This window comes from Nyctereutes procyonoides, unplaced genomic scaffold (genome assembly GCF_905146905.1).
Source record: "Nyctereutes procyonoides isolate TBG_1078 unplaced genomic scaffold, NYPRO_anot_genome, whole genome shotgun sequence".
Lineage (NCBI taxonomy): Eukaryota > Metazoa > Chordata > Mammalia > Carnivora > Canidae > Nyctereutes > Nyctereutes procyonoides.
The window spans coordinates 10,946,472-10,973,129 of NW_026575141.1; the positions used below are offsets into that span (position 1 = coordinate 10,946,472).

Genomic DNA, 26,658 nt, shown 5'->3' on the forward strand with positions numbered 1-26,658 from the left:
AACATAATGTATTTCCAATTAAATGATCTTTCCTTCTAGTGATGATTCATGATTTTTAAAACTCCTAATTTGACTATCATTAGGTTGTGATCCAGTCTTAAAATTTGATTGGCCTGTCTGTACAGATATAATCCTATATGGACATTTTCTAAGCTGGAAGTTTTTTTAATTCAGACATCATTAACCTGTAACATTATGTTAGTCTTAGGTGCACAATAGTAATTTAGTATACATACATGTTGTGAAATGAACATAAGTCTAGTTAACATCTGTTACCACACATAGTTACAGTTTTTTCTTGTGATAAGAACTTTAAAGATTACTCTTAAAAATTTCCAAATATACCCTAGAGTATTATTAACTATAGTCACAGTGCTGTACATTACATCCCCAGGATATAAAATAAAATGAAAATACTTATTTTACTAAGCCAGAATTTGTGAGGGATTATTTTTACATAAATTATGGCTGGTTAATTCATTTGGTTAGAGTTGAGTACCTTGATCAAACTACAGTTGATATTTTGTTCTATTTTATGGTGTTAGGCTGAATCCTTCACACACTACTTAGCTTAAGTGGGCAGGATGATATGGATGTGCTGACATAAAAGCATCTGAATTGCTTGAAATCAGGTCAGCATCATGACGTATGGAGGACGTTCTGGAGCCTAATATTTACAGTGAGACTAAATTTATGAAAAGTGGACTTGAAGTATTGTTCCTAGATTTGTTAAAAGTGTGTTGATAAAATCACAAACAAGTTTAGGGAAACTTCTCCATTAAAAAAGTCATATAAAAACATAAAATGCTGTGTTTGTCACCATCATTTAGCACTGATTGAATGGGCAAGTCATTGTTTGCTGAACTTTAGGGAAGTAAATATTAGTTTTTAAAGATAGTTATTAATTTCAGTTTTAATTCTAATATCCAAGTTTACATTCTTTTAAAACTGGTAAAAATTTGATCCTTAAAAATCCTCTTAACTCTTATGTCAGTCATTCTACATCACTTAACACTTCTTACTGTGATTATCTACCACCATATTTACTCCATTCCCTAGTCACAGTTAGAACTCTTGGTAATTATTCATTTAGATAATTATTGCAATATCTTAACCTCTTCTACCTTTTGTTATCCACACTACCTTGTTTATTACTCCCATTACCTCCTTTGCTGTTACTTATTAATGAGATCTACTTCCAACACTATTAATTGTGATCTACTTCCTATCTTTCCAGGGAATCTATTTGTGATCTACTTCCAGCACTACTTCCTATGTTTCCAGGTTATTTCTTCTAATACTCTTTATTGCTTATAGTCCTTTGCCCCACTAGGACCCACTGATCTGACCACTTTTGCATTGTTCTTTTCCACTTGTATCTTTTGTTTCTCTACCCAGTTTGTTTCATGGTTAATCATTATAATCACTCTTGCATTTACCCTCAAATCCTTTTTTCATTGTCCTTTAGTAAAACCACAACCCTGGTTAAATCTGTCTGCCTATTTATGTCTATACTGGCACAGCTAATTGAAAAACAGCACAAGCAAGCTGAGTGATCTTACTTTAAACTCATGATCATTAACTTGAAGTGGGCTCATACTGTTGCCTGCCAGCTATGCCACACTTACCAAATGGATGGTTTTTCTCCCACTCAGTGATGACTGTCATAAACTCCTGAAACTTCTAGTATTTTCTCCACCTTTGTTCCTCTCAGCAGATAACCTTGTTTCTACTTACTGAGAAAATTGAAGTAGAACAAGTTCCTGCAAAATTCCCCTACAACAAATACATATCCGCATGTAGCTATGTTCGTACATTCTCTCTTTTCTGCTAAGGCCGGCCCTTTGCTTTACTAGATTGCATCCCTTTTACCTACTCAAGGACATCATTGCCGCATTTCTTTCCTGTCTCCTCTGAATCATCAGTTTTTTATTCTCTACTGGATCATTCCCATAGGAGTTACTAACATACTATAATATCTTCTTTAAAATAAAAACTCCCATTTGCCCACTTTAGGCTCCCATCTAACTGCTCTCCTTCCTTTAGAGCAGAATACTTTGAAAGAATTGATCACTTACCTCCATTTCTTCTTTCATTCTTCCTTAAACCCACTCCAGTCAGGGTTTCACCTCTAACAATTCACCAAAACTGTTCTTCCCAGGTCTACTGAGACTATCATGCTGCTACGGCCAGTGGTGGTTATTGTTTGTCTTAGTCTTTGTCATATTTACTTGATCTGTCCACACTTTTTGACAATATTTATCACTCTGCAACATTTTGTCATTTGATTTCTAAGGAACACTTTCCTCTAGTTTTTTTCTACCTTAATATGTGTGCCTTTTGAGTCTCTTATACTGTTCACATCTCCCCAGGCTCTAAATTGCAGTAGTCCAGGACTCAGTTCTTAAGTTGCTTCTGTTTTGTTTTCTTTCTCTCCCTAGAATTCATGGTTTTAAACCTATCTCAGGTAATGATGCCCAGATTTATTCCATTCCAGACTTCATCTTAATTCTAGATGTTTAATCTCAAACTAGTATGTTTAAATCCAAGCTCCTGAAACTTCTTAAATTCTAAAATTTGATTCTTCTATGCTCTTCCCCATTTCGTTAATGGAAGATACATTCATCCAATAGCTCAGATTTTTGAAACTTTAATAACATCCTTGACTTTTCAGTTCCTTTCGTATTTGGTTTATCCACAAATCCTTTTGGTTCCCAAATCAAAATATATCCACAATTTGAACTACTCATCACCTCCACTTGCTTCAGCCCTTGTACAAGTCACTGACTTCTCTTACCTGGATTACTGAATTAGCCTCTTAACTGATTTCCCTGCAGCCCCTCTTGCCCTTCAGGTTGTTGTCTGCTTAGGAGCCAGAGCGAGCCTATTAAAATAAAAGTCAGATTATGTAACTCTGCGTCTTCCAGTAGTTTCCCATTTGAGCATTAAAGCCAAAGTCTTTACATTGCCCTTCAAGTCTCCACACGACATCTTTATGTTCCTGTTCAGTCTTCTGTAGCCACTCTGTCTTCCTTGCCATTCCTTTGAACCGTCCAGGTGTGCCTCTATCTCAGTCTTTGCCCTTGGCTTTCCCTCTGCATGAAGTGCTCCTCTTTAAGATACCTATGTAACTAGCTCCTTTTCTCACTTGCGTCTAGCTCTTGTTTACTTTTCCTGGCCTGCTATCTAAAATTTCAGTCCCCACATCCAATACATTCTCTTTTCTGCCTTATTTTTTTCTCATTAGTTATCAACATTTGACATAATATGTTCATTTTGTGTCTTCCTTACTAGAATAGAAGCACCATGAAGTCAAGATTTTGTTTCATTTGCTTACTGCTGTCTTCCCATTACCCATTACCAAAAAAATTACACACTTGGTGTGTGTGATTAGGCACACAATAAATTTTTGTTAAATATATGTGTATTTGTTAAATGTATATATGTGGGCTTAATTGGCAAGGAATGTGTTAGGAAATGAGATGGTCACATATTTTTTTCCCATGGATTTTTTTTTTTTTTTAATAATTAAAACTTGTATATTCTGGAGTTGAATTGTTCTTTTTTTCTTTAAGTTTCAGAAAATGATCAGAGCTTTGAGGTGACCATGACTGCAACCACAGAGGTGGCAGATGATGAGATTACTGAGGGAACTGTGACACAGATTCAGGTATAGTGAGTCTTTTTACTGACTACAAGAGGATTATCCTTAACACATACTTTAGGTGATAAAATGATGAGAACATAATTTGTCTGACAAGACAGAATTGAGGTAAGATTTATTATTTCATTCATATTTCCAGTCCCTGCTTACATGAATCTCAAAATAGTAGACAAAGATAGTTTGAAAATGCATTCCCTGTAGAGTGGTTCACATCTGTTGAAACAGATGGTGCACATGCATTCATCAACTACATGGAATAATCTCACTTGAGCTATTCAATAACCTTAAGTTTATCTTAACAATTATATAAGATATTGATATAAAGCCTTTTAAGTGTTAACCCAACAGTTAATGTCTAGTAACTGATTTAGAAAGGCCACATATGTTCTCTGTTCTAATATAAAGGGAAAGTACTCATCTCACATAGATTTTAAACAACAGTCGTAGTCCCTTTTGGTGCCTATAGGACTAAGATACATTTTACCCTGAGTTAAGAGGTTGAATAGCAAGTAGGACTTAACTGCTTTCCTTTTCTGTGAACTTCTTTGTCTCATATGAGTCATTTCTGCCAAACGTAATTAGAATTCTTTGCTCTCTTTGATAGCCTGGAGCTTAAATCTATTTTACTTTTAAGTTTATGTCTGGCTGATTGTGCCTTTCTTTTTTAGTATCTTGTCCTTTTGCTTCATTTCTTTATTTAAAAAAATATTTTTGAAGTAGATACCAGAGACATTATGTCATTATTTTTCTTATGTGAAGTATCACAATGACCCTCCAGTTAAGTGTAAGAGTTCAGTTAAGTGTAAGGTGATATATAACATCAAAGACTAAGGACATCTCAGGTGGGTGCACTGTGAACCTTTTTCAACAGGAAGCTTTACAGTGATTCCAGAATGACAGCATTTTTAGAGGAGTAAGTCTTTCATGTGCTTCAAACAGTATTGAGCCTGGCTAGAGATCCTCATAATCTGCTCTTGGATTTCAGTGGGTGATTTGGAAGGAATTTTTTCCAAGTCCTCTGAAGCCATAGAACACATTCTTCAAAATGGGGCTTGTCAGATTCATTCCAATTCAAAGAATGTATAGTCTCACTTCAATTCTGTTTTGAAGAATTGAAATCTCACTTCAATTCTAGTAAAAATAGCTGTGTATATATACGTGTGTGATTTGGTTTACAACTTGTTAAAAGACTGGGCAGTATCAGTGTTAGACAAATTATAGGGTGGTTTTGTTTGGGTTATTTCTTTAGAGTTAATGAGTTAATAATTTGCTGTTGGCCTCTTGGTTTGTTATTACCAGGTTAGTGAATGAAGAACATTTAATAATTTCTAATAGCTGTTTCACAAGAACACCATTAGGTCGTGAGTTCGTGAGTGGAAGCATAGTTCAGAGTTCAGAACTAGTCTGCTTTTCGCTGTGCTCTGTGTCAAAGCAGATGTAATTATTTCGCATATTGTAGCAGTTGATGTACTAGTTCCATTTCAGCAATGGGGGATGCTTGAAAAGTAATTAGAAACTAAAAAAGGTTCAGAGAGTGAGCTGTATATTCTAGACTCACTTTGGGAAATAGTGATTTTATTCTTTTAACCAGGTGATTAACATATAAGAGAAGGTCATCTCAGGAGAATATTTTCTACATTACATTTCTTAACAGTGGGTATTATTTTTATCAAAGTCTTTCACAGCAATCTGTATCACCCTTGAAGAATAACCTCTGTGTGTCAAATCTTAGACCATTGGGATCTTCAGAATATGAGAGGCCTTAGATATTATTTGTCTAGTCTTCTCCATTTTCACCTTTATAAAGGCAGCCTCTTGATTTTTAAAAAAAAAATCTATCTATCTATATATATATATAAATGTGTAAAACGTATGACACATAAACACAGGATTACAAAACTTTTCATACTTGTTCCAGTGACTAGCCTTTTGCACATGGATTTAATTAAGAATAGCACTCTCTTGAATACAAGATACTCATTACTCCCAGATATAAAAATAACATAGGTGACAGTGGAAATGTGGCATTTCTCATGTTCACTGACAGCTTCTCTCTTTCCAAGTAGGATAATTTCAGTTCCTCTTGAAATTAGAAATTCAATTTCTGCCTATTCAATAAATAGTCCAGTGTCTGTTAGGACTTCCCTCTGGACAGTGACATAGCATAGTTGATCTAGTCAACTGAAATTGAACTTCATTGAGTGGCCACTAGCGTGTGACTCTCCTCCTGGTTTGCCTATGATAGATGGACTTATCCCTGAAATGGTGTCACGGTTGCCACATCTTCCTGATTCACGCTATAGCTATATCTAACCCAAGGCACCAGCTCTCTTAAGCGGCTTTAGTTCCTACAGAATTCGTTAGATTAGGTATGTCTGTAATTGAAAATATACCTGGTGTGATAATTGCATACATGTACTGAAAGCCACTGAATTGTATACTTTAAAGGGTGAGTTTTATGGTATGTGAATTATATCTCAAAAAGCTGTTAGTTTTTAACTCTACATTTCTTGAGAAAGACTGCTTTAGCTACATTAATAATAAAAAAAGGAATACCATATAGTTCTTTGATAGGAAGGTACATTGATGGGGTTAGGAACCAGTTTTAGAGATTAGTGAAAATAAAGTCAAAAAAAAAATAAGCAGACCTTGATTTTGTAGTGTCTTTTGATTTGGCCTGTTAATCCTTTAAATTTAGCCAAGAGATTACATTACAGATGATTATATATTTAGTCAGCAAACTACCTATGAGGACATGAACAGTCATGATATTCAATCAAAGCATTTCCATTTTATTGTATGTATGAGCTCATTTTACATATCTAAATATACGTATGGCTTTAGGTATCTTATATTGGTTTAAGTACCTAATGGAATCTTAGTTATTCTATAAATTCAGGCCACTACTACGGAGTTATTAAACAAAGGCCATATTTTGTTAGGCAGTTTTGTTTTCAAATTACCATAATAAAAACAAAAAAATATTTGTTTTTCTATAAATTGAAATTGTTTTTACTATATCTAAAGCAAATGAATTCCGTATTATATTACTATATTAGAGTTTTATAATGTTTAGTATCGCAAAGAAAATGAATCAGGTTGTATTAAATCAACGTATACTTTTTTTTCTTTTTTTACCTTTACTTCTTCAAGATTCTACAGAATGAACAACTAGATGAAATATCCCCCTTGGGTAATGAGGAAGTTTCAGCAGTTAGCCAAGCATGGTTTACAACTAAAGAAGATAAGGATTCTCTGACTAACAAAGGTAAAATATATTTTAAATTCTAGTGTCCATTGGGAATAAATGGAGATAAAAAGAACTTATAGTCATCAGGATTTTGATGATTTCATAATTGTGATTGAGTAGTTACAATAATTGAGTTTTTGTAATTGTTTAACTTTGGCTCTGAATGAGACCATGAAACCAACATTAATTTTTTAATAATTGATCATAACTTCTCTGAGATGCAGTAAATTATAAACAGATGCACAGTGGTAGCATTTAAAAGAAAGTATAATTACTGCACAAAGACTTGAGTGGGAAGTCAAGTCTTTTCAGAGATCTAACTTTGGCCTGATAAGCAGCTTAGAAGATTAAAGTGTTTATAGAGCTATGGAGTTCATAAGGATTGGTAGGGAGCTGTTATAAGAAAGTGGGGGTTGTGTGTACACCACTCTGAAGTAAGAAAAGGAAGCAAAAGTAAGTAAATTGATTGTTTTCAACCACTGCATAGTAAATACTCATTTTGAATATATAATTCACTTGATATCCAACGTATTATTTTTACCTTGTCCTAGGATCTTTTGTGTGTTCTCTTGCCCATAAAATATATTATTTCCATTGATAATTTTTCAGACAGTTTTGAGCATGATTTGGTTCTTTAATTTTCATGTCTTTTTAGCATGGCTCTATTGCTCAAAGAATAAGACATACAACTGAGAAGAAGTAATAGTTTTTCGGTCTTTTACTAATTATTGTCTTTATTTAATAGAATCAATTGTATCCGTTTTTTTTTTGTTTTTTTTTTTTTTTTTTTTTTTTTTTTTTTTTATTTTAGAGAAGAGGAAAGAGTGAGAGGGGAGGGAAGGGCAAAGAGAGAGGGAGAGACCAAATCTCAAGCCAACTCTGGTCTGAGCGCAGAGCCTGATGCAGGGCTCGATCTCATGACCCAGAGATTATGACCTGACCTGAAAGCAAGAGTTGGACACTTAACTGACTGAGCCTCCCAGGTGTCCCAGGATCAAATGTATTCTTAAAAACAAGGGGTTACAGGGCCCCTGGCTGACTCAGTCAGTAGAGCATTTGACTGTTGATCTCAGGGTCATGAGTTCAAGCCTCACATTGGGCACAGGGCCTTAGAATAAAAGAGGTTACAGACAATTAAAATACTTAAAAGAGGTTGCAAAAATAACTCCCTGGGATCTTTCAGATTTCAGATAAACAAGAAATTAGATACATTTTATTCCCTCAGATAATTTATTTAATCACTTAGCAAACTTTAGTATCTTATTCCTCTTGAGGGATAACATTTTCTATAACATTATCTGTTTTTCTTTAAAGGACATAAATGGAAACAGGGGATGTGGTCTAAGGAAGAAATTGATATTTTGATGAACAATATTGAACGCTATTTAAAGGTATTTTATGGCATATTTTTTTGTTTCATGAATTTTTCATTGCCAATTGCAAAAATCATCACAGCATCATTGTATGTACTTATTAGGAGCTTTGCAGTAATTTCTGTAATGGATGATTGGCTAATATGTATGTTATAGCTTCATAATTGTAAGGTGTATGATTATAGTATATTTTAAAATAAATTTTGAATTCTTAGTTTACAATAGCTCTCCTGCTTTAGGAAACACCTGAAGTTTAGACAAAATCCTAAAAGCTTTTCAGAATCTTAAAGCCCTGTCTTTTCAAGCAGCCTATAAAAGAGTTTAAGCTTATATTGTCTGAAGCCTAATATACACATCTTCTTTGAGTGAACTTATGACATGAGAGTCTTCCTCTTTTAAAAAAAAAAATGAATAGTTCATTTTCATATTGAGGCCTATTTGCTGTTAGCTAAGTCATTCTTTTCATTAAATGTCTCTCGAACATAGTGTTTTTGAAGTACTGGAGATGTGAATTGCCATAACCCATGGCATTGCCTTTTTAAAAACCAGCAGTTGATTTGGGAATGTTGAAAGCAAGTAAAAAATAATACAAGGCTTTGTTTGTACCCTTGAGTGATACATGCTGTGAATTCTGCATGAGATTGGAGAAGGAAGAATATGTTCTTAGGGTTAGGACAGTTATGGAAAATATTGGAAGAACAGGATTTGAGTGGAGTCTTACAGGAATAGAACTTTGCTAGCGTGGGGCCGGAGGGAACAGCATGAGCAAATGCTGAGCACCAAGGAGTCAGAAATGAAACCCAGAGCACATTAAGTTAGCCCCTTTAACTTGAACTGAATAATTAGCCTTTGGAAACTTGACTGTGAAGTCCAGTCCTATAGGAAATGAGAAAAACGGGTAACTTAGTTGAGTGAGGGATTGGTGGAGTAGGTCTGTGCTCTTCTCAAGGAAATATTTCCAATGATTTGCTTATCATTCCCTTAAAGGAGTTAGTGCATGTTTGAAAAACAGACCGTAGCATTGTTTGGGAATGGGAGGTGTACAGTATTTATTTAGCCATCCTCCTATTGTTTGATACTTAGGTGGTTTATATAATTTTTAACTATTATACATACATTGCTGCCTAGAATGTCCACATTCTTAAGCTTAATTTTAACCTGCATTCTTCCCAAGTGAAGCTCTGTAAATTATAAAGAGTAAATTAAAAACTTCAGTTCTAGGGCACCTGGGTGGCTGTCGGGTTAAGCGTCTGCCTTTGGGTCAGGGCATGATCCCAGGGATTGAGGCCTTCGCTGGGGAGCCTATTTCTTCCTCTCCCTCTGCTGCTTCCCCTGCTTATGCTTGCTCTCTCTGCCAAATAAATAAATAAAATCTTAAAAAAAACAATAACCCTTTAGTTCTTTGTTAATGAATAAAGATCCTTCTCACCAAACTAATTTTTTTAAAGAGAAACACAGATACAATGACCACTGAAAAAGGTATTCAGAAGTGTATTAACGTTATCCACTGGTCACATACACTTTAGTTAAAACTTGAAAAATGCTGCAGGTTTAGATAAGGCAGTAACGAATGGTAAGAACACAGAACTTTGGGAATTAAGCTGATTTGTTGTCTGGAGAATTGGAGTGGATGGTTTCCAAGGACCCCTTCAACTCTGATTAAAGAGTGGGAATGCGACTGAAATTTGAGACCTTGTAGAGGATCATTTCACTTGACCAGATAAGAGTAGTTAAAGACTTTAAACGACAGTGGTGGAAGAATTGGCAGGGAAAGGGTAGATAAGCAGGTAGTCTCTCTAAGGACACCTGGTGACTGGATGTTGGGGAAGAAGGAAAAGAAGGATTCAGGAAATGAATGGGAGAATGATGAATGGATTGGCAGAAATAGGAAATGTCCAAAAAGATGTACTGATCTTGGCAAAAGATATTTTGTTTTATATTTGACCATGGTTTTTATTATGTGCTGCTGTTTAAAAAAATAGCAGAAGAATCTTTTCATCTCACTATATGGTTATCCTGCAACACAGTGTCTTTCATGTATTAGGCTTGTAAATGTTACGTTTAATTATTTGCAGAACTGGCATAAGAGAATTTTAGATTCTAAAATTAGAAACTTGGGGCACCTTGCCAGCTTAGTCAGTAGAGTGTGTGACTCTTGATCTCAGGGTCTTAAGTTCGAACTCCACATTGGGTATAGAGATTACTAAAAAAAAAAAAAAATTACTAAAAAAAAATTTAGAAACTTTTTACTGTGAAGGGTTTTTTTATACATTCAAGAGAATGGATAAAATGCATATCAATGTAATTTCATTTCTTTATTTGGCTTCTGTTATTTATTGTGGTTTTGTGATCCATACCCTGTTGACTTTTTTTAGCTCTATTTCATTATGCTAGTATATATACTGTAGTAACCCATGTGCAGTTAATGGTCATTTGGGGTCTTTTTAGTTTTTTTTTATATTGTACAAATCTGATGGATGTGAATGGTATTTTATTTTGGATTTAATTTGTATTCCTCTGATTACATAATCGTATATGTTTAGTGTCCACTTTTTATGTTTTCTCTTTGAAATTCCTATATGTGTTTTTAATCAGTTTTTCTCTGGGGTTATCTTTTTCATTTTCTAGACACTCTTAATGTATGCTGGATACTAATGGCCTTTTGTTTATTTGTAGGACAGGTATTTTGTCCCAATTCAGTGGCCTATCTTTTCCCTCTCTGTGGGGGTCATTTGATGAAAAAAGATTCCTCATTTCAGTATCAAAATCACCATTTTTTCCTTTTATATTTTGCATGGTTATTTAAGAAATCCTCTTCTGCCTCAAGGGCATAAAGATACTCCCCCACATGTTGTCACATAAAAGTTTTAGAGTTTTACCTTTCCTGTTGATTTTTTTTTCCTATAGCTTTGAGATAGGGTTTCACTGTTGTTGGAGTTTTTTTTTTTATACAGAAGACAGTTGTCCTAGCATTGCTATGGAGTGTCAGTCTTCTCCCAGTCTGCAGTGTCCATTCTGTCCCAAATCAAGCTTCCGCAGATTTGTTTCTAGGTTTTCTAATTTGTTCCCAGGTTCTGTTTGTTGATACTTGCACTAGTATAGATAGCACAGTCTTCAGAAGTCATAGCATCTGATGGGGCAAGTCTCTTTATTTATGAATGTCTTGGTTGATTTTGTCCCTTAGCTTTTCCATTACAAATTTAGAATCAAGTTGCAGAGAATGGAAAACTGTTGGCATTTTTATTGGGGCTGCACTGAATCTGTACATCAATTTGAGGGTAATTAACATCTATACAGTATTCCATCTTCCGACTGAGAACATTATATACCTTCCATTGTAGTGGGTTCCTCCTTGATTCCTTTTGATAGTTTGTTTTCCTCCAAAAAGGACTTGCCTTAGATTTAGTCCTGTTGCTTTTAATTTTGATGTTACTGTAAATGGGGACTTTTAAACTTTTTTATGATCTTTGTATAGAGAGAGATGCAAATCACTTTTATATTGATTTTGTAACCAGTAGACTCGCTAAATATTGTTTAAGTTTCTACATACGTAACATCTGTGATTTTTCCTTTTCAGTCTATACTTTTTATATATTTTCTTTTATCAGATTATCAGTAAATCCAAACTTGATAGGAGTGTAATCCCATATGAATGCTCTGTTATGAATGCTCTTTCCACATCTATAGAGATTAACATTTTCCATAAATTTAATAATACTATAATAATAATTAGTAATTTTTCTGAAATTAACACAGAATTCCTATAATAAGTTCACTTTTCATATTGACTGCTAACCTTTTTATACATTGCTGAGTTCAGTGTGCTCGATATTTTAGGGACTGGGGATCTGTGTTACTCAATGAGTTTGCCTAAAAATTCTTCTCTGAAACAGTCTTGTCTGATTTTGCTATTGAGATTATGCTAGCCTAATAAAATGAAAGAGGAAATGTCCCCCCTGTTTTTCTATACCCTAGAATAGTTTAAAATCAGAATTCTGTTTCTCTTGATTGTTTAGTAGGATTTACCTGTGAAGTCATGTGGATCTGGTATTTCCATTGTGAGAAAATTATTAATAACTGATTAAATTTTCTTGGTGGTCTGTGCTTATTAGATTTTCTATCTCTTCCTGATTCTGTTTTGGTAAGTTGACTTTTTCTAGGAGTTTATTCATTTTATGTAACTTTTCAATTTTTTTTGCCATAGAATTTTCATAATGTTCAGTTCTCTAATCTCTTTAACATCTCTACTTAGGCTCCATTTTTTCATTTCCAATATTGTTTTGTCTTTTAGTCTTGCCATAGTCTGTCTTTTCATATTTTATTAGTCCTAATGAGTTTTTTCAGAGAACCGTTATTTAGCTTTGCTTGTCATTTCTGTTATTTGATTCCTAGGTCCATTAATTTTGTTCTTATGATTCTTTTCTACTTTCTTTAAATATTAACTTTTTATAATTTTGAAAGGGGTTGACACAACTTGACTTTATTGAATTTAATACAATTCATTTTTGGAACATTTAAGTATCACTTTGTTATCTCTTGAAACATTTTAAAGTTTATATTTGACTTATTAATGAATTAGCAATACATTATTTTTCTAAATGCCATTGATGATCTTGAACATTAAAAAACAACTTTTAGAAAGCATAGTATATCCAAATGCATTTTACCAGAAATCCCTAAATCAAAGAAATGTAACCCATTTAGGCACGCGGAATAAAAGATGCTACAGAAATCATCTTTGAGATGTCAAAAGACGAAAGAAAAGATTTCTACAGGACTATAGCATGGGGTCTGAACCGGCCTTTGTTTGCAGTTTATAGAAGAGTGCTTCGCATGTATGATGACAGAAACCATGTGGGAAAGTATGAAAACCTGTAATGCTGCATGTTTTCATGTAATTAGGGGAAATATTTAAGGAGTAATCATTTGTAAAATATAGTTATGATCAGAACTTTAATTGGAGACAGTTATAAATTACTGTTTGTTGTGTTAATGTTTTTTTCTCCAGGTCCATGTTATAAATATGGAAATCTCATTATAACAAGGCCTTTTAGAAATTAGTATCTCAATCACCTTATATATGTCAGATTTTAGACTTAGCTGTCTTCATACATCAAAGTCTGCTTTATAATAAAGTAACATTATAAAAAAATTATAGTGGTTAAAGATTTAGTGTATGGAAAAAAACCCTCTTAAATTCATTAGTAATATTGTTCCTATTCATTTTTTGGTTAAAGCATGTATTTCTTTATACTATAGCATTTCCTAGGTTAGTGACTTTTTTTTTTTAAATAAAACCAGAGTGAAAAATAACTAAATTTCTGAATATAATGCGTGGATTTCTGTTATAGGTAATATTGATTGGGAAGGCATCATCTTTTTCAATGCAATGATTCTGTAGTGTTACTGACATAGTTTTAATTTATCTTTGGGAATTTTAGGTAGTCATAGTGTAGCTTATAAGATCATGCTTTCTAAAAAGAACATTGCATTGACTGTATTGAGTACTTGTCAACTAAAGAAAAAGAGCCTTTATATTGGAGCAAGAATATGGCAGATATATATCCATGCATGGGTAGGGGAAATAAAGAGAAGTTTTAAATTTTTTGGTGCCTTGTGAGAATTTACCATAGATTTGCATTTTAGCTCTGGTTTACATAAGTGTCATTCATAAGTCTTTCAGAATAGCTATGATATTAGAGGGTCTGAAACCAGTTTTGAAATAAAGGAAGACTAAGAATAGAAGCAAGTATGCTTTAAATGTTGAATTTTCCTAGAGAAAAATGTACATTGCTCACTTTTATTATAGCTAAATGTTTGTTTTTAAAAAAGAGAAAATAAAAGCATCAGTTTTAATTTTCAGTAATTTACTTTAGAATTGGTTATTTTAAAAATATTATCAATAATGCTAAGTGACTTAGTATTTGGCTTCCTAAGTGAAATTCTGATTTTTATTAAGGTTTTTTAGTATTCTTTGTTTTAATTGATCTTTTTAAAAATGTCTTTAAATTTCTAGATATACACCTGAAGAAATTGAAAAGCTCAAGGAGTAAGTTTAAAATTTTTTTCTTTCCATGAATTCTGATAGTTGGGTTTTAACTTTTTTAGTATCTTCGTTTTTTAAACTTTTACTTTGAAAATGTCAAGAGATTTTATTAAGCATGATTGACCATAAAAAGAACTATTCAGATCCATACCTGCACAGAGTAGCCATGCCCATAAATTTAGTCTTCTACTATTGTGAGTTGCCAAATGTGTCCTCAGACCACTAATAGAGTTACAGAACAGATTAGATGGCCATGCTTAGTGGCCTGAAGACTAAATCTCAGAAACTTACATAGCAAGATCAAAACCAGGGTTCTACATCTTAGTTTTAGAACTGCGACTTGGCAAATGTTTCACTTAATGTCTGGGTGGACTCTACCTTAAAAACTATTTTACAGGAAAAAATTTTGCTTGGTTGAGTGGGGCCATAAAGTATGGGTTAATGGATTGTATGGGTCGTGGAAAAAAATTGAAAGTTGATCCTCTTTATGATGGTAGCAGCTTGGGAAACTTTTTCAGTTGTCTGAGAAGAGCTTGTTAGGAGTACTCAAAAGGGTACAATCTGGGGATTGCCTGGGAAATTATGTCAGTAACCTGAGGGGAAATTTGGTCTTTTTTGAACACATATCCAAGTTACTTATTTCTTCTCTGACCCAGGAAAAAGGCAATTGCTGCCTGTTTTTTTTTCACCCACAGACAACTGTGGACCCCCAAAAAGGCCACACTTTCAAACTTTGGCTCTCAAAGTATTGCTGCCCACAACTTCCAAACCAGTCAAATGGGAAGAAGAAGAATGAAGAATAAATGATGAAATTAAAAGGGAGAAAACAGTTGAACCCAATGCTGATTGGCAGACTCTTGTTTTAGGCTCCGGATAAAGCATGGCAATGACTGGGCAACAATAGGGGCGGCGCTAGGAAGAAGCGCGTCTTCCGTCAAAGATCGGTGCCGACTGATGAAGGATACTTGCAACACAGGTACTGTGAGTGCTGCTGGGGGCTGCTCCTGTCTCACTGGAGCCTCCCACCCCTGCACTTAACTGCTTTCTTTTCTGTTCTGGAAAGACATTTATCATTCACTCAAGCTCACATTTTATTTTCTAGTCTTCCTTTTTCTTCACACTTTATAGACCCAAGTAATCATTCATTTTTCTGCATTTGTGTAAAGTAACATTGTTTACAGGGACACAGCTCCTCATTTTCAGAGGTTTCAGGTGTAGCCCATTTCCATTTTGTAGCAATTCAAAACTGCGCCAGTGGGGAGAGCACTTATCACTAAGGCTTATATCCAGGAAGTAGTTTTAATTTAAGCCCATCTAACTGTTGAGCTTCTGTTAACAACAGCTTATCAACTCATGTTTATAAAAAACTTGAGTTCAGGCAGATCCCAACATAAGTTATCTTCCAATGCTGTGGCTGTTTTGCTTATTTCAAACAAGTAAGTATATTTTTCCATACAACAAAGCTTGTCATTAGTGTTTTAGTCTCTAGTCCAGACCACAAATACCTATTTAATGTTTAATATTTATAAACATACTAATGATACTATTAAGCCTAACCTTTGTGACCAGCAACAGTATTGAGGCTCTGGCACTAACTCTGACATAACCTTTCTGAGCCTCAATTTCCTCTCAAATAAAGAGGTTAGAAGAGGTGATCTCATAGTTTCCTTTTAGCCCTAAAATTCTCTAAAGGAGCCACAATCTGTGCTCAGTCTTTGAATAAGAAAAATAGTTCTCAAGGTAAGCTTATGCTTCCAGGGTATGTATTTTCTTTTTTCTCTTCCCTACCCTGCTAACGTGGAACCGGGAGTATTTCCCTCTTAACCATTTCACCAGCACTATGACCTGCAAGACATTGAAAACATAAATTCCACCAATTCTGTCATTCCATGATTCATGACAGCTTAATCAATGAAGCAGGAATAGGAAGGAGCTCTAGATTTAGGATGGGACCCCAGAGTTTTATATTAGGCACTGTGAATACAGAACCCCTTGTACTGCCCTGCTAAAATAGGAGAGCAGGACTTTGCCTTGAATATTGGTATCCACAACTGTGCCTAGCACATAATGGACATTCAGTAAATATTTGTTCAATAAATGAATCCCTGATGTAAGCACACAGCTCTTCTGAAATTTTCTAGATGCTTTTAGCTGCTAGTCACAAAATGGAAACAAGTAGAAGGAGTTAAAAAAAGTTTGGTCTTTCCTGTTTCTCTGCTCGAGTTCCTTAAGGAAAAAACAAGAGGATCATTTGGTGTCATGACTGGTTTATGGCTTCAGGAAAACCTGGAATAAAATCATGTGTGAACACCAGTCTCAGACTTCTGTTTGATCACAGTATCTTAGAGTTGGGATAATGGGGAAAGGAGATGGTATAAACCTGGTTTTCATTTTTACTAAAGTGGGTAGGAGCCCATGGGAGTCATTCCACTTGCCTCTCATCATTCATTCCTGTAATGAAGGATCTCTATTGAACTTACCCCACTTCTGCAGAGCAGGGAATCTTGGGCAAGGCAGGAAAAATTGTGATTGTGAGTTTCTGTGTCCCGTCAAGCCATCCCTGAAGCTCTTCCCACTTAGGATTAGTACAACCTGACAGCACATAATTCTTCCTAGGTATGTACTGGGTAGTTTTTCTCTCCGGAGTCAGTCAGTGTTTTCTTTTAGGATTCTGTATTTTCTTTTGTACCAAGAACCTTACTGGGCTACTCAAATGCAACTGTCTTAGTAGATATGTGCAATTTACCACCCCACAGTCATTCAGAAATACTTTTGGTGCTTTTGTGTACTTCCCATAAGTCCTTGGAAATACAGGGCTGAATCTGATTTTTTAAAAAAAACAAAAACAAAAACAAAAGGTAGCAGTAGTAGTCTAGATGACTTCCTTCTTTCAGGGAAGTGGACAGAAGATGAGGAAAAGAGACTTGCAGAAGTGGTTCATGAATTGACAAGCACTGAACCTGGTGACATAGTGACACAGGGCGTGTCGTGGGCAGCTGTGGCAGAACGAGTGGGTACCCGTTCAGAAAAACAGTGTCGTTCTAAATGGCTCAACTACCTGAACTGGAAACAGAGTGGAGGTACTGAATGGACCAAGGAAGATGAAATCAATCTCATCCTCAGGTTTGTGTCCTAAATATTTTAATGAACAAAAACTGCTTCATGGCTACAGGTTATTTCCCCTTTTGGTTTCCCTAGATGCCTAATGTCTGAGAAGCATCCTTTCCATAGGGAAAGGATCCACAGAGGATCTTTTAGATCCTATGCATTTCATATTGAGTTTTTTCTTTGTTTGTTTTGTGTTTGTTCCTTTTTAGTGGATTTAGTACTCGTGCAAAGTACCAGATTGAAGGCGTGGAGACTGAAGTCCTCTGTATATCCACAGAACAGGTATGGCACAGTGGTACTACAGCCTGCCACTGTCCCACCAATGTGCCTCCATGCTAGCCTAGAGGGCCAAGTTGCAGGGAAGAGGGCTCTTCAGTCTCCATGCCCTTCAATCTTGGGCTGTTGTGCTAAGATTGCCAAGGAGGGGGCCCAGTGTACAGTGACCCACACACCTTCACATTGGACCCAATCAGAAACTTCCATTTCGCACATATCCCGAAATAGCTTTAAGATCATAATCCTAAGCCTGTTTTTTTAAGATAGTTGGTTTAACCATTAAGACTCAGAGACTCAAATGGGCAAAAAAGCAGCAAGAAAATGTTTGAGGCACTGAAGTAGTAAAAGCTACTCCCTCCTGAAAATCAAAATCATGACAGTTGAAGCTGGAAAACAAATAGATCATTAATACCCCAGATTTAGTTGTACTATTACGTTGCTGTTTTTTGTTTTGGTTGCTGCTGGAATATTTTTGTCTTTTTAATTTTATTTTGGGTTTTGTTTTTATTTTTTGTTTTTATTTTTATTTTTTAAAAGATTTTATTTATTTATTCGTGAGAGACTGAGAGAGAGAGAGCAAAAGACAGAGAGAGACATAGGCAGAGGGAGAAGCAGGCTCCATGCAGAGAGCCTGACATGGGACTCAGTCCTGGGTCTCCAGGATCAAGCCCTGGGCTGAAGGCGACGCTAAACCGCTGAGCCACCTGGGCTGCTCAGGTTTTGTTTTTAGTATACTTTTTCACTAGTCATCTGCAAAGGAGCTCACTTCTAAACATTTTTGTTGATTATAGAAATGGAAAAGCTCAGATTTAGGCAATAACTTGCTGTAACACACTATAAAACATTGCAGAACACTATACACTTAATCCTGTTCTTACCCTGTTCTAACCTTTAGCTACTCCCTTTCCTTGACAGAGCTTCATCTGCTTCTGGCCATTTACGGTTTGGCCCGTTGCTTGTACCATTAACAAAAGGCTCTTGCTAGTGCTATGTCCTCGCTATTAGCTCTGGGAGCAGTTCTGCACTCCTAGAATCCTCTCCCATGCAACTAGCAGCAGCGTCCCCATGACATAGGCTACCATCCCCTCTGTTGCCAGGGCATGTCATCAGAGGAGGGTTCTTCCAGAGAAATAAATTAACATCTAACAGACGTTTGTTTTGTAACCTGTAGGATAGCAGAGCTTGATGTAGCTGATGAAAATGACATAAACTGGGATCTGTTAGCAGAGGGATGGAGCAGTGTCCGCTCACCACAGTGGCTTCGCAGTAAATGGTGGACCATCAAAAGACAAATTGCAAATCATAAGGATGTTTCATTCCCTGGTAATGTATTATTTGCTCCTTAAAGTCCTACCCTTGTCTTACCATATTTACTCCTCAGGAATTGCTTAAAGGTTCAAAGCCCTTTGCCTCAGCTATAGAGATAGGAATCTTAGTAGATCTTCATTCTCTTTGGGTAACTGTTTTGTCTACGCTTGAGAAGAGCTGGGGGTGATGGGTAATATTGAAAGCACCTAAGACGAAAGTATACACATTTGCACACATTCTTCTTCTATAAACTGTGAAGAAGAAAACAATTTTACATATTGTGTACAAAGCTCTATTTCTGAAACTTTAGGTTTAAATCAACTTTTATGTGTTGAATAATGTCACGTATCTTTACTGGGTTTGTTATTTGGTGGTTTTATAGTACAAAGACTATAAATTTGTAATTTATTATATAAGATCTTAAGTTGGGTTTGTCTTAAAAGTGAGGCACAGCATGCTTAACCCTTCATTGCCTGCTTTGTACTAGGCATGAAACGAAGTTGTACAATCCCTTTAATTAAGGCAGTCAAATTCATTCCCCTTAGTAGAATGCTCCAACTTCTTTTTTCCAAAGGAAAATTAAACGCTGAAGAACTCTGGCTTAATGAAAATAAGATTTAAAAAAAAATACAGTTGTAAATCGAATATTAAAACCAGAAGAGTGAATGAATACCAATGTCACATGAACCCACCCAGATTGCAGTTATCACCTGAGAGGATTGGTAGTTTATCATGACTAGTGGAGGGGGGCAAGTCTAGATTTGACTTTCCTGTACAAGAAGTCAAGGTGGTTGCATAATTACTGTTTGGAAAAGATGAGCTGCTACTCTGGAGTTGTGAGTTAAACTCACAGCCAACTGTTGATGCCTTTGCAGTAGCTAAAATAGTCCATTCTCCTTGAATACTTTGTGTATGTGGAGGGGGAAGTACACTGTTCACTTAAAAAGAGAAATAAGCTATTTTGCATTAACAATATTCTTCCCAAATTTTATCCTGAAGGCCTAGGACATAGTGAAGGTCTTATTTTCATGTTCCTCACAATGGCTACTTTTTTAATGCATCTTAGATGGCAAGAAAACATTATGTTATTTAAAAAATTTTTTATGTGATAATGTTTCTAAAAATATCCAGACAGGTTATAGCTTTAAAATATTTTTATTGTTATTTTGCTGAGATCTCACATGCAGTGTACAATTATTTATTCCAAATACTTTCCCTCCTTACCCCCACCTGCCTTGCTGCTTAGATGGTGGTCTGTCGGAGAATCAATGTTCTTTTTGTCTACCCATCTCCCTTCAGTCTTAATAAAAGGTCTTAAACAGTTACATGAGAATCAAAAAAACAACCCAACGCTTTTGGAGAATAAATCAGGATCTGGAGTTCCAAACAGTAATTCCAATTCCAGTGTACAGCATGTTCAGATCAGAGTCGCCCGCTTGGAAGACAATACAGCCATCTCTCCAAGCCCCATGACAGCCTTGCAGATTCCAGTCCAGATCACCCATGTCTGTAAGTGTTCATTTAAGACTCCTGGCTGTTGGACCTGTATGATTTGGTAACGGTTCTAATACCTTTCATTCTTCTAGAATGTTGACAGAAATTTGTGGAAGTTAACAAAGGCAGTCTAAGGCATTTTATATTTGTTAGCTCAATTAATATTTGCACAAAAGAGTGTGTGACAGGAAGGACTGCCCAGTCATCATAAACCATTTTAAATCTTACTTTTAGATGTTACAAAGAATGAATGATTAATAGACTGCTACCTAAAATATAATCAGTTGAGCAAAGAAATAAGAGTTCATAAGGCGGCACATCATTTTGTAGTAATTCACCAGACACTCAAATTGGGGGTGGCTTTGAGGTTGTGTGTAGAAGAAATGGGTTTGAATGAGATTTTCTTCAGGAAGTAAAGAACCAGTTTCCTGTGGAAAGTATCCTGTTTATCCTTTTTTTCCTTAGCCTCTGATATTTTTGTGTTTAATGAGATTATGAGAACCCAAAAGGGAGGGGAAGTTTATTTCCTAAGATCTAAGTAAGCCAAGTTGATATTTCTACTTTTTTTTTTCCATAACAGAAAAGGAATGAAAATAAAATTCTCAGAACCATACGATTCTTCACTTTATCGTTTCTTTTGTCTACTTAAACACTATGCCTATGGAAAGGTGATTGCCAAGAGCATATCAATTGCTGTGTGTTATTCTCAGTCAGGGGATTATTGGCATTTTGAGTGAGACAATTCATTGTGGGCTGTCCTACACATTGCAGCATGGTCACTGTCCCTTGCCTCACCCACAAAATGCCAGTAGTACTTCCTCATTATGGCAAATAAAAACACCCTCTGGATTTTCAAGTGACCAGTATGACACCATTTTGAGAATCACTGCTCTCGTGGTGGTGGTGACACACTATCCACATATCCAGTGACTGTCAAAGTTTCCTTGGAGACCTTTAAGAGTAATCATGCCTGTCTTTAAAGTTCTAATTTAAGTTTGGTTATTTGCTTTAGCTTCCTACCAATCTAATAAAACATGAAGAATTTCTTTAGCTCTTATTTAACTTTATAGCCTGAAGAACTGCAAAAGAACCTGAAATTACTGATCCGCCATAAATGTGAGAGCTACTGTTGGTTATAGATTGTGCACAGAGATTGTTAGAACTTTCCCTGGCTGTTGGGTTACTATACTTTGTGGGAATGCAGACATTTTAGAATTGGTACCTTAGGATAGCCTTTTTTTAAGATGTAGAATGATTTTATTTCTTCCAGCAAGAAATGTTAGTAAGAGTTTTACATTGTATCAGTTATTCTTTACATTCAGGCTAAAATTTCATGTTTGTTTCTTCCTTTATGTTGGTAGGAGTCAGGGACTAGCAAGCTTTAGAGCCAGAATAATAAACAAACATGTTAGACTTTGCAGCCCATAGGTCTTTGTGGAATTTTCTAGTTTTTAATCAATCTTTTAAAAGTGTAAAAACCATTCTTAGTCCTGAGCCACATTTGTCCCTGCCCATAGTTTGCTTAACCATGACAAAGGTTATTTATCTGGAATCACTTTAAATTATTCTAAGTATGATCTTAGGAATCATCAAATAGAGAAATACTAACATGAATCAAGTATATGTCTTTCGAAAGGTGTCTCATTTCTTTTCCAACTTAGAATTATCATAAACACTGCACATTAAAAGTTAATTCCAAATCATTTTTCACATGGATTCATATACAGGTGCAAATGAAAGCACCAGGAGATCGCATTTTGTCTAGTCTTAGTTCCTTATAATGTTGGTCAGGTGTAACCAACACTAAAGCCTCAACTGACCCACCTATAAAGAGATGATACTTTGTGATCTTTAAAGCACCGATCAGTCTCCCAAATGTGTTCTTACATTCCATGTTTGTGGTTCCTCCCAACAACTACATGAAGTAAACAGGACAGATAAGTCTCTGAACATTAGTAGGTTCAGAGCAAGCTGTTTTTTCAGTTTTATATTGCTCAAGAGTAATACTGGTAGAACTGAAGCCTCATGTTCAGGGACCATTTCAGTCATCTGTACTGCTGACCAGAATGCCCAGGATTTATTTTATTTTTTATTTTTTTACCAAGTTGCTATTGACTTGTAAGTTAGCCTTAGTGTATTCTTCTTACTTCCTAATATTAGAAATATTATGTGATCTATACCAGGGGTTAGCACATATTGTATCTATAGCAGCTAGTCAACTCTGCCCTTACAGTGCAAAAGCAACTGTGGAAAATAAATAGGTATGGTTGTGTTCCTATAATACCTTATTTACAAAAACTGGTTGTGGGTTGGATTTGGATGTAAGCCATAGTTTGCCAACCCCTGATCTATGCCATCCCAGGTAAATCCATTAGATTTCTTCTAAGAAATTTAAATGACTTCAGGTTTCCAGGCAAATTACTCAGTTTGAGACTGTATTTTATTATTATTATCATTGTTCCTACCACAGCTTCATCAGAGTCCCCTGCTGCTACCGTTGACTCGGAAACAATAACACTAAACAGTGGAACACTACAGGCATTTGAGATTCTTCCAGTGAGTAACACTTCACAAAATAGAAATTGGTCATTTTATGCATAAGAAAAAGGATTGGTTTTAGCGCTGTTATCATATGAACAAAGGAAATAAAAACATTGGCATTAAGTGCAACTATGTCCATGTTTTTGACGCCATGTGGTTAAAAGATAACATAAATAAGACTTTCACTTTTGTACTTCACTCTTTGTATAGGCTTAAAGCAATAAATGTGCTTTTTATATATGAAAGTGACAGGGTTTAATGAGTAAAGTGCATGCTATGGACTTGTATTTAGTCATAAACAAATAACATATATAATCAAATTTAGTGTACTGGCCCTGGGGATATAGAATATAAAAGTCCCAGTTCTATGAGGTGTAACCACTTTACAAAAAATCTTACAGTTCCTAAAATGGTTAAACAGTATAGTTAACATTGCAGCCACCAATTCTAATCCAAGGTATACCTAAGAGAAATGAAAGTAAGTTTGCATAAACTTGTATATGAACGTTTCTATTCCTAATAATCAAAAAGTGGCAACCCACTTGTCGGTCCACTGACAAATGGGTTAATAAAATGTGTTGTAGCCATACAATTATTCAACAGTAAAAAGGAACAGAGTACTAATACATATTCCAAGAGTGAACTCTGAAAATCTTATGCTAAGTGAAACTAGCCACAAAATACCATCTACTGTTTGATTCCCATTTATTTGAAATGTCTCAAGTAGGCAAATCTATATAGAAAAAAAACAGATTTAATGGTTGCCTATGCTAAGAGGTTTTGGGGAGAAAGGGACCAAAATTGCTAATCTGAATGGAGTTTGTTTTGGGTGTCATAGAAAAACTTTTAAGTCCCAGTGCTTGTCCTGTTTTCTTAAATAGGTAATACCCAGAATTAGTTCATTTTTTTAGGAAGAAAATCTAAAGTAGGTTTTATTTCAATTATGTCAAGGTTTATTTGCTGTGAAGAACATAGGGATGTTATCCTTTGCACAGCCAGATCTCATGAGGATGTCCAACATGGCAAAAGGTTCTCTTTTAGAACAACTTTGGAACTTCCACTAGCAACTTTTAATCTAAGCTTCCACTTCCTAATCCTGTGGTCTCCAAAATAGGGATGTGTAATAACCATTTGCCACAGGTAGAAACCTTTATTTGGCCACTTCCCCTCCTCCCCCTGGCCAGATAATATGTTTATATATATTTAGAGTCTGTGTTCAGGTTTTTACTTATTTTGGTCACAGATAGAGACTTCTATCCTAATTTATTAGTAAAGGAAGATTAGTAGTGCCTCAGTTTCAAAAAATCGTGAGCATTACTCCATTTAATAGAATGCATCTATATGTCAAGTATTTACTGTCTGACTACATGTAATTCACTAAAAGCTGTGTTTGTAAACAATCAGCTTTTACTTTTATGGGGAGGAAAAAAATTGAGTCCTACTATGTGCCAGGCACCATTTTTTTGTAATTTGTAATGCTCACAACCCCTTCCCTGAGAGTTAGTGATTAGGCCTCCTTTAGGAGGAAACATGGATTCATTGAGCCTGGTACCAGGAGAGCTGCTGTAACTTCAGTACATAAGACCACAGGCTCTAGGACTTTAACATCACCCTTTGTTTTAAGTGCAAATACTTTCCCTTGGGGGAAAGTCCCTTGGGGGGACGGGGCAACGAGTAGCATAAACTGAACTCAATAAACTGAACTCAAATTATCATATAGAAGCTTATGGCTGTGAAAGACTTATTGGTGTATAGTTTTATTGTAGTTCTGTAAAACACTTTGAGATAAACTTATGAGTTAACCAGCTTTTCAAATAGCCATTAGTATTCTGAATGAAAAAGAATTCCTATCTGTACATTTCTCAATATAAAAAAATTTCCTAAAACTATACTATGAAAAAAAAATGGTTCAAGTAAGTAAACTCTCCTGTGGTACCTTTTCGAAAATGTGAAACTTTTAAAAAGAAAGGAGACTGCCAGTTCTGCCTATGCTAGATAGACAGTAAAGGAAGACTGGGTGTGTAGGTTACTGCACTGGACCCAGTGGCTCATGCAACCATGTCTTGATGCCTTGGAATAAAAAGCTAAGACCAGACCATAGACATACATGGGCGCATCAAAGAGCAGGATCCAAGGTCTGGCCTTGCCTCTGTTAAATTTCCAAGACAAATAAGGACGTAGAACATGTCAAGAATGTTATACTACCCTTTATTTTGTTACGTGACGGCACCTTTGGAATTGGGAAGTACATTTGTGGCTAGAAAGTTGGAGTCCCCTTTTTGGATATAAAGCTACACTTAATAAGTAAGCATACTTACTCAGTAGTTTGTTGCGCACCTGTGTTGATATTAATTTTTTTCCTTTAGTCTTTCCATTTACAGCCCACTGGCACTCCAGGTACCTACCTACTTCAAACAAGCTCAAGCCAAGGCCTTCCCCTCACTCTGACAGCTAGTCCCACAGTAACCCTGACTGCTGCTGCTCCTGCTTCTCCCGAACAGATCATTGTTCATGCTTTGTCTGTATGTTACATCAATTCCTTGATTTTTTTTTTTTCCTAGTTTCTGTAGAGAAGACTAGCTGATAAAAACAAAAAGCTTCTGGTGACACTTAATTCTATGATAGAATTTATGTGCCTTTAGTAACAATCTAGGGGGAAAACGGATTATGTACTGTTTAAGTATTTGAAGATCTGTTAGGGACCACAATTAATTGATACAAAGTCTAGGAGCCAGAACTAATAGAGTCCATTTATTTAAATAATTTTTCCTACCTCTGTTATCTCAGGAACGTAATTTTACACCATCAGTTTATCTTCATGGGGTATAACCCTTATCCCATGGGTCTCCATACATGAAATGGAAATGATAGGGGAGGGGGGGTCTAGAAAAACAGCAGTTAAGAACACTGCAGTTCCAGAGGTGAACGGATGGGGGAGGGGGGGAGGAGAGGGGGACCACCTATAAATGGATCTGTCACCTGTAACTCAAGTCTGGTAGGGACTTTCTCATTTTGCCACTGATCATTTTCTTTAACATTTTATAGCCAGAACATTTGTTGAACACAAGTGATAACGTCACAGTACAGTGTCACACACCGAGAGTCATCATTCAGACTGTTGCCACTGAGGATATCACTTCTTCCATATCCCAAGCAGAACTGACAGTAGATAGTGATATTCACTCATCTGATTTTCCTGAGCCTCCAGATGCCCTAGAAGCAGACACTTTCCCAGATGAAATTCATCAGCCTAAGATAACTGTAGAGCCATCATTTAATGATGGCCATGTATCCAAATTCAGTGACCAAAATAGCACAGAACTGATGAATAATGTTATGGTCAGAACAGAAGAAATCTCTGACAGCGACCTTAAACAAGAGGAGGAGTCATCTTCTCCTTTAGCCCGTGCTTACATTACTGAGGTAAGTTGCAATTAAGGGAATGGCCTCTGGGTTCTCACCCTCAGCCTTAAACCTTCACTTTGGAAAAAGCCTAGAAATGATTTAGGGGGACAGGGGTGGTGTCCTCCATTACCTACCTTCTCTCAGTAGACAAAAAATCAAATGTAAACCCTACCTGTGACCTCACAAGTATGAG

General features: G+C 35.7%; 1 protein-coding gene across 6 annotated transcripts in view; it reads left to right on the forward strand.

Moving 5' to 3' along the window:
- DMTF1 (cyclin D binding myb like transcription factor 1) overlaps nucleotides 1–26,658 on the forward strand; it is a 43,617-nt gene that overhangs the window by 14,944 nt on the left and 2,015 nt on the right. For all 6 annotated transcript variants that reach the window (XM_055307372.1, XM_055307377.1, XM_055307376.1 and 3 more), the window contains 12 exons: nucleotides 3,576–3,670; nucleotides 6,818–6,932; nucleotides 8,229–8,305; nucleotides 12,992–13,149; nucleotides 14,304–14,336; nucleotides 15,200–15,309; nucleotides 17,228–17,456; nucleotides 18,889–19,040; nucleotides 20,325–20,534; nucleotides 22,990–23,075; nucleotides 25,427–25,582; nucleotides 26,106–26,483. In XM_055307372.1, the coding sequence (XP_055163347.1) occupies nucleotides 3,576–3,670; nucleotides 6,818–6,932; nucleotides 8,229–8,305; nucleotides 12,992–13,149; nucleotides 14,304–14,336; nucleotides 15,200–15,309; nucleotides 17,228–17,456; nucleotides 18,889–19,040; nucleotides 20,325–20,534; nucleotides 22,990–23,075; nucleotides 25,427–25,582; nucleotides 26,106–26,483 (1,799 nt within the window). The remainder of the gene's footprint in view (nucleotides 1–3,575; nucleotides 3,671–6,817; nucleotides 6,933–8,228; nucleotides 8,306–12,991; nucleotides 13,150–14,303; nucleotides 14,337–15,199; nucleotides 15,310–17,227; nucleotides 17,457–18,888; nucleotides 19,041–20,324; nucleotides 20,535–22,989; nucleotides 23,076–25,426; nucleotides 25,583–26,105; nucleotides 26,484–26,658) is intronic.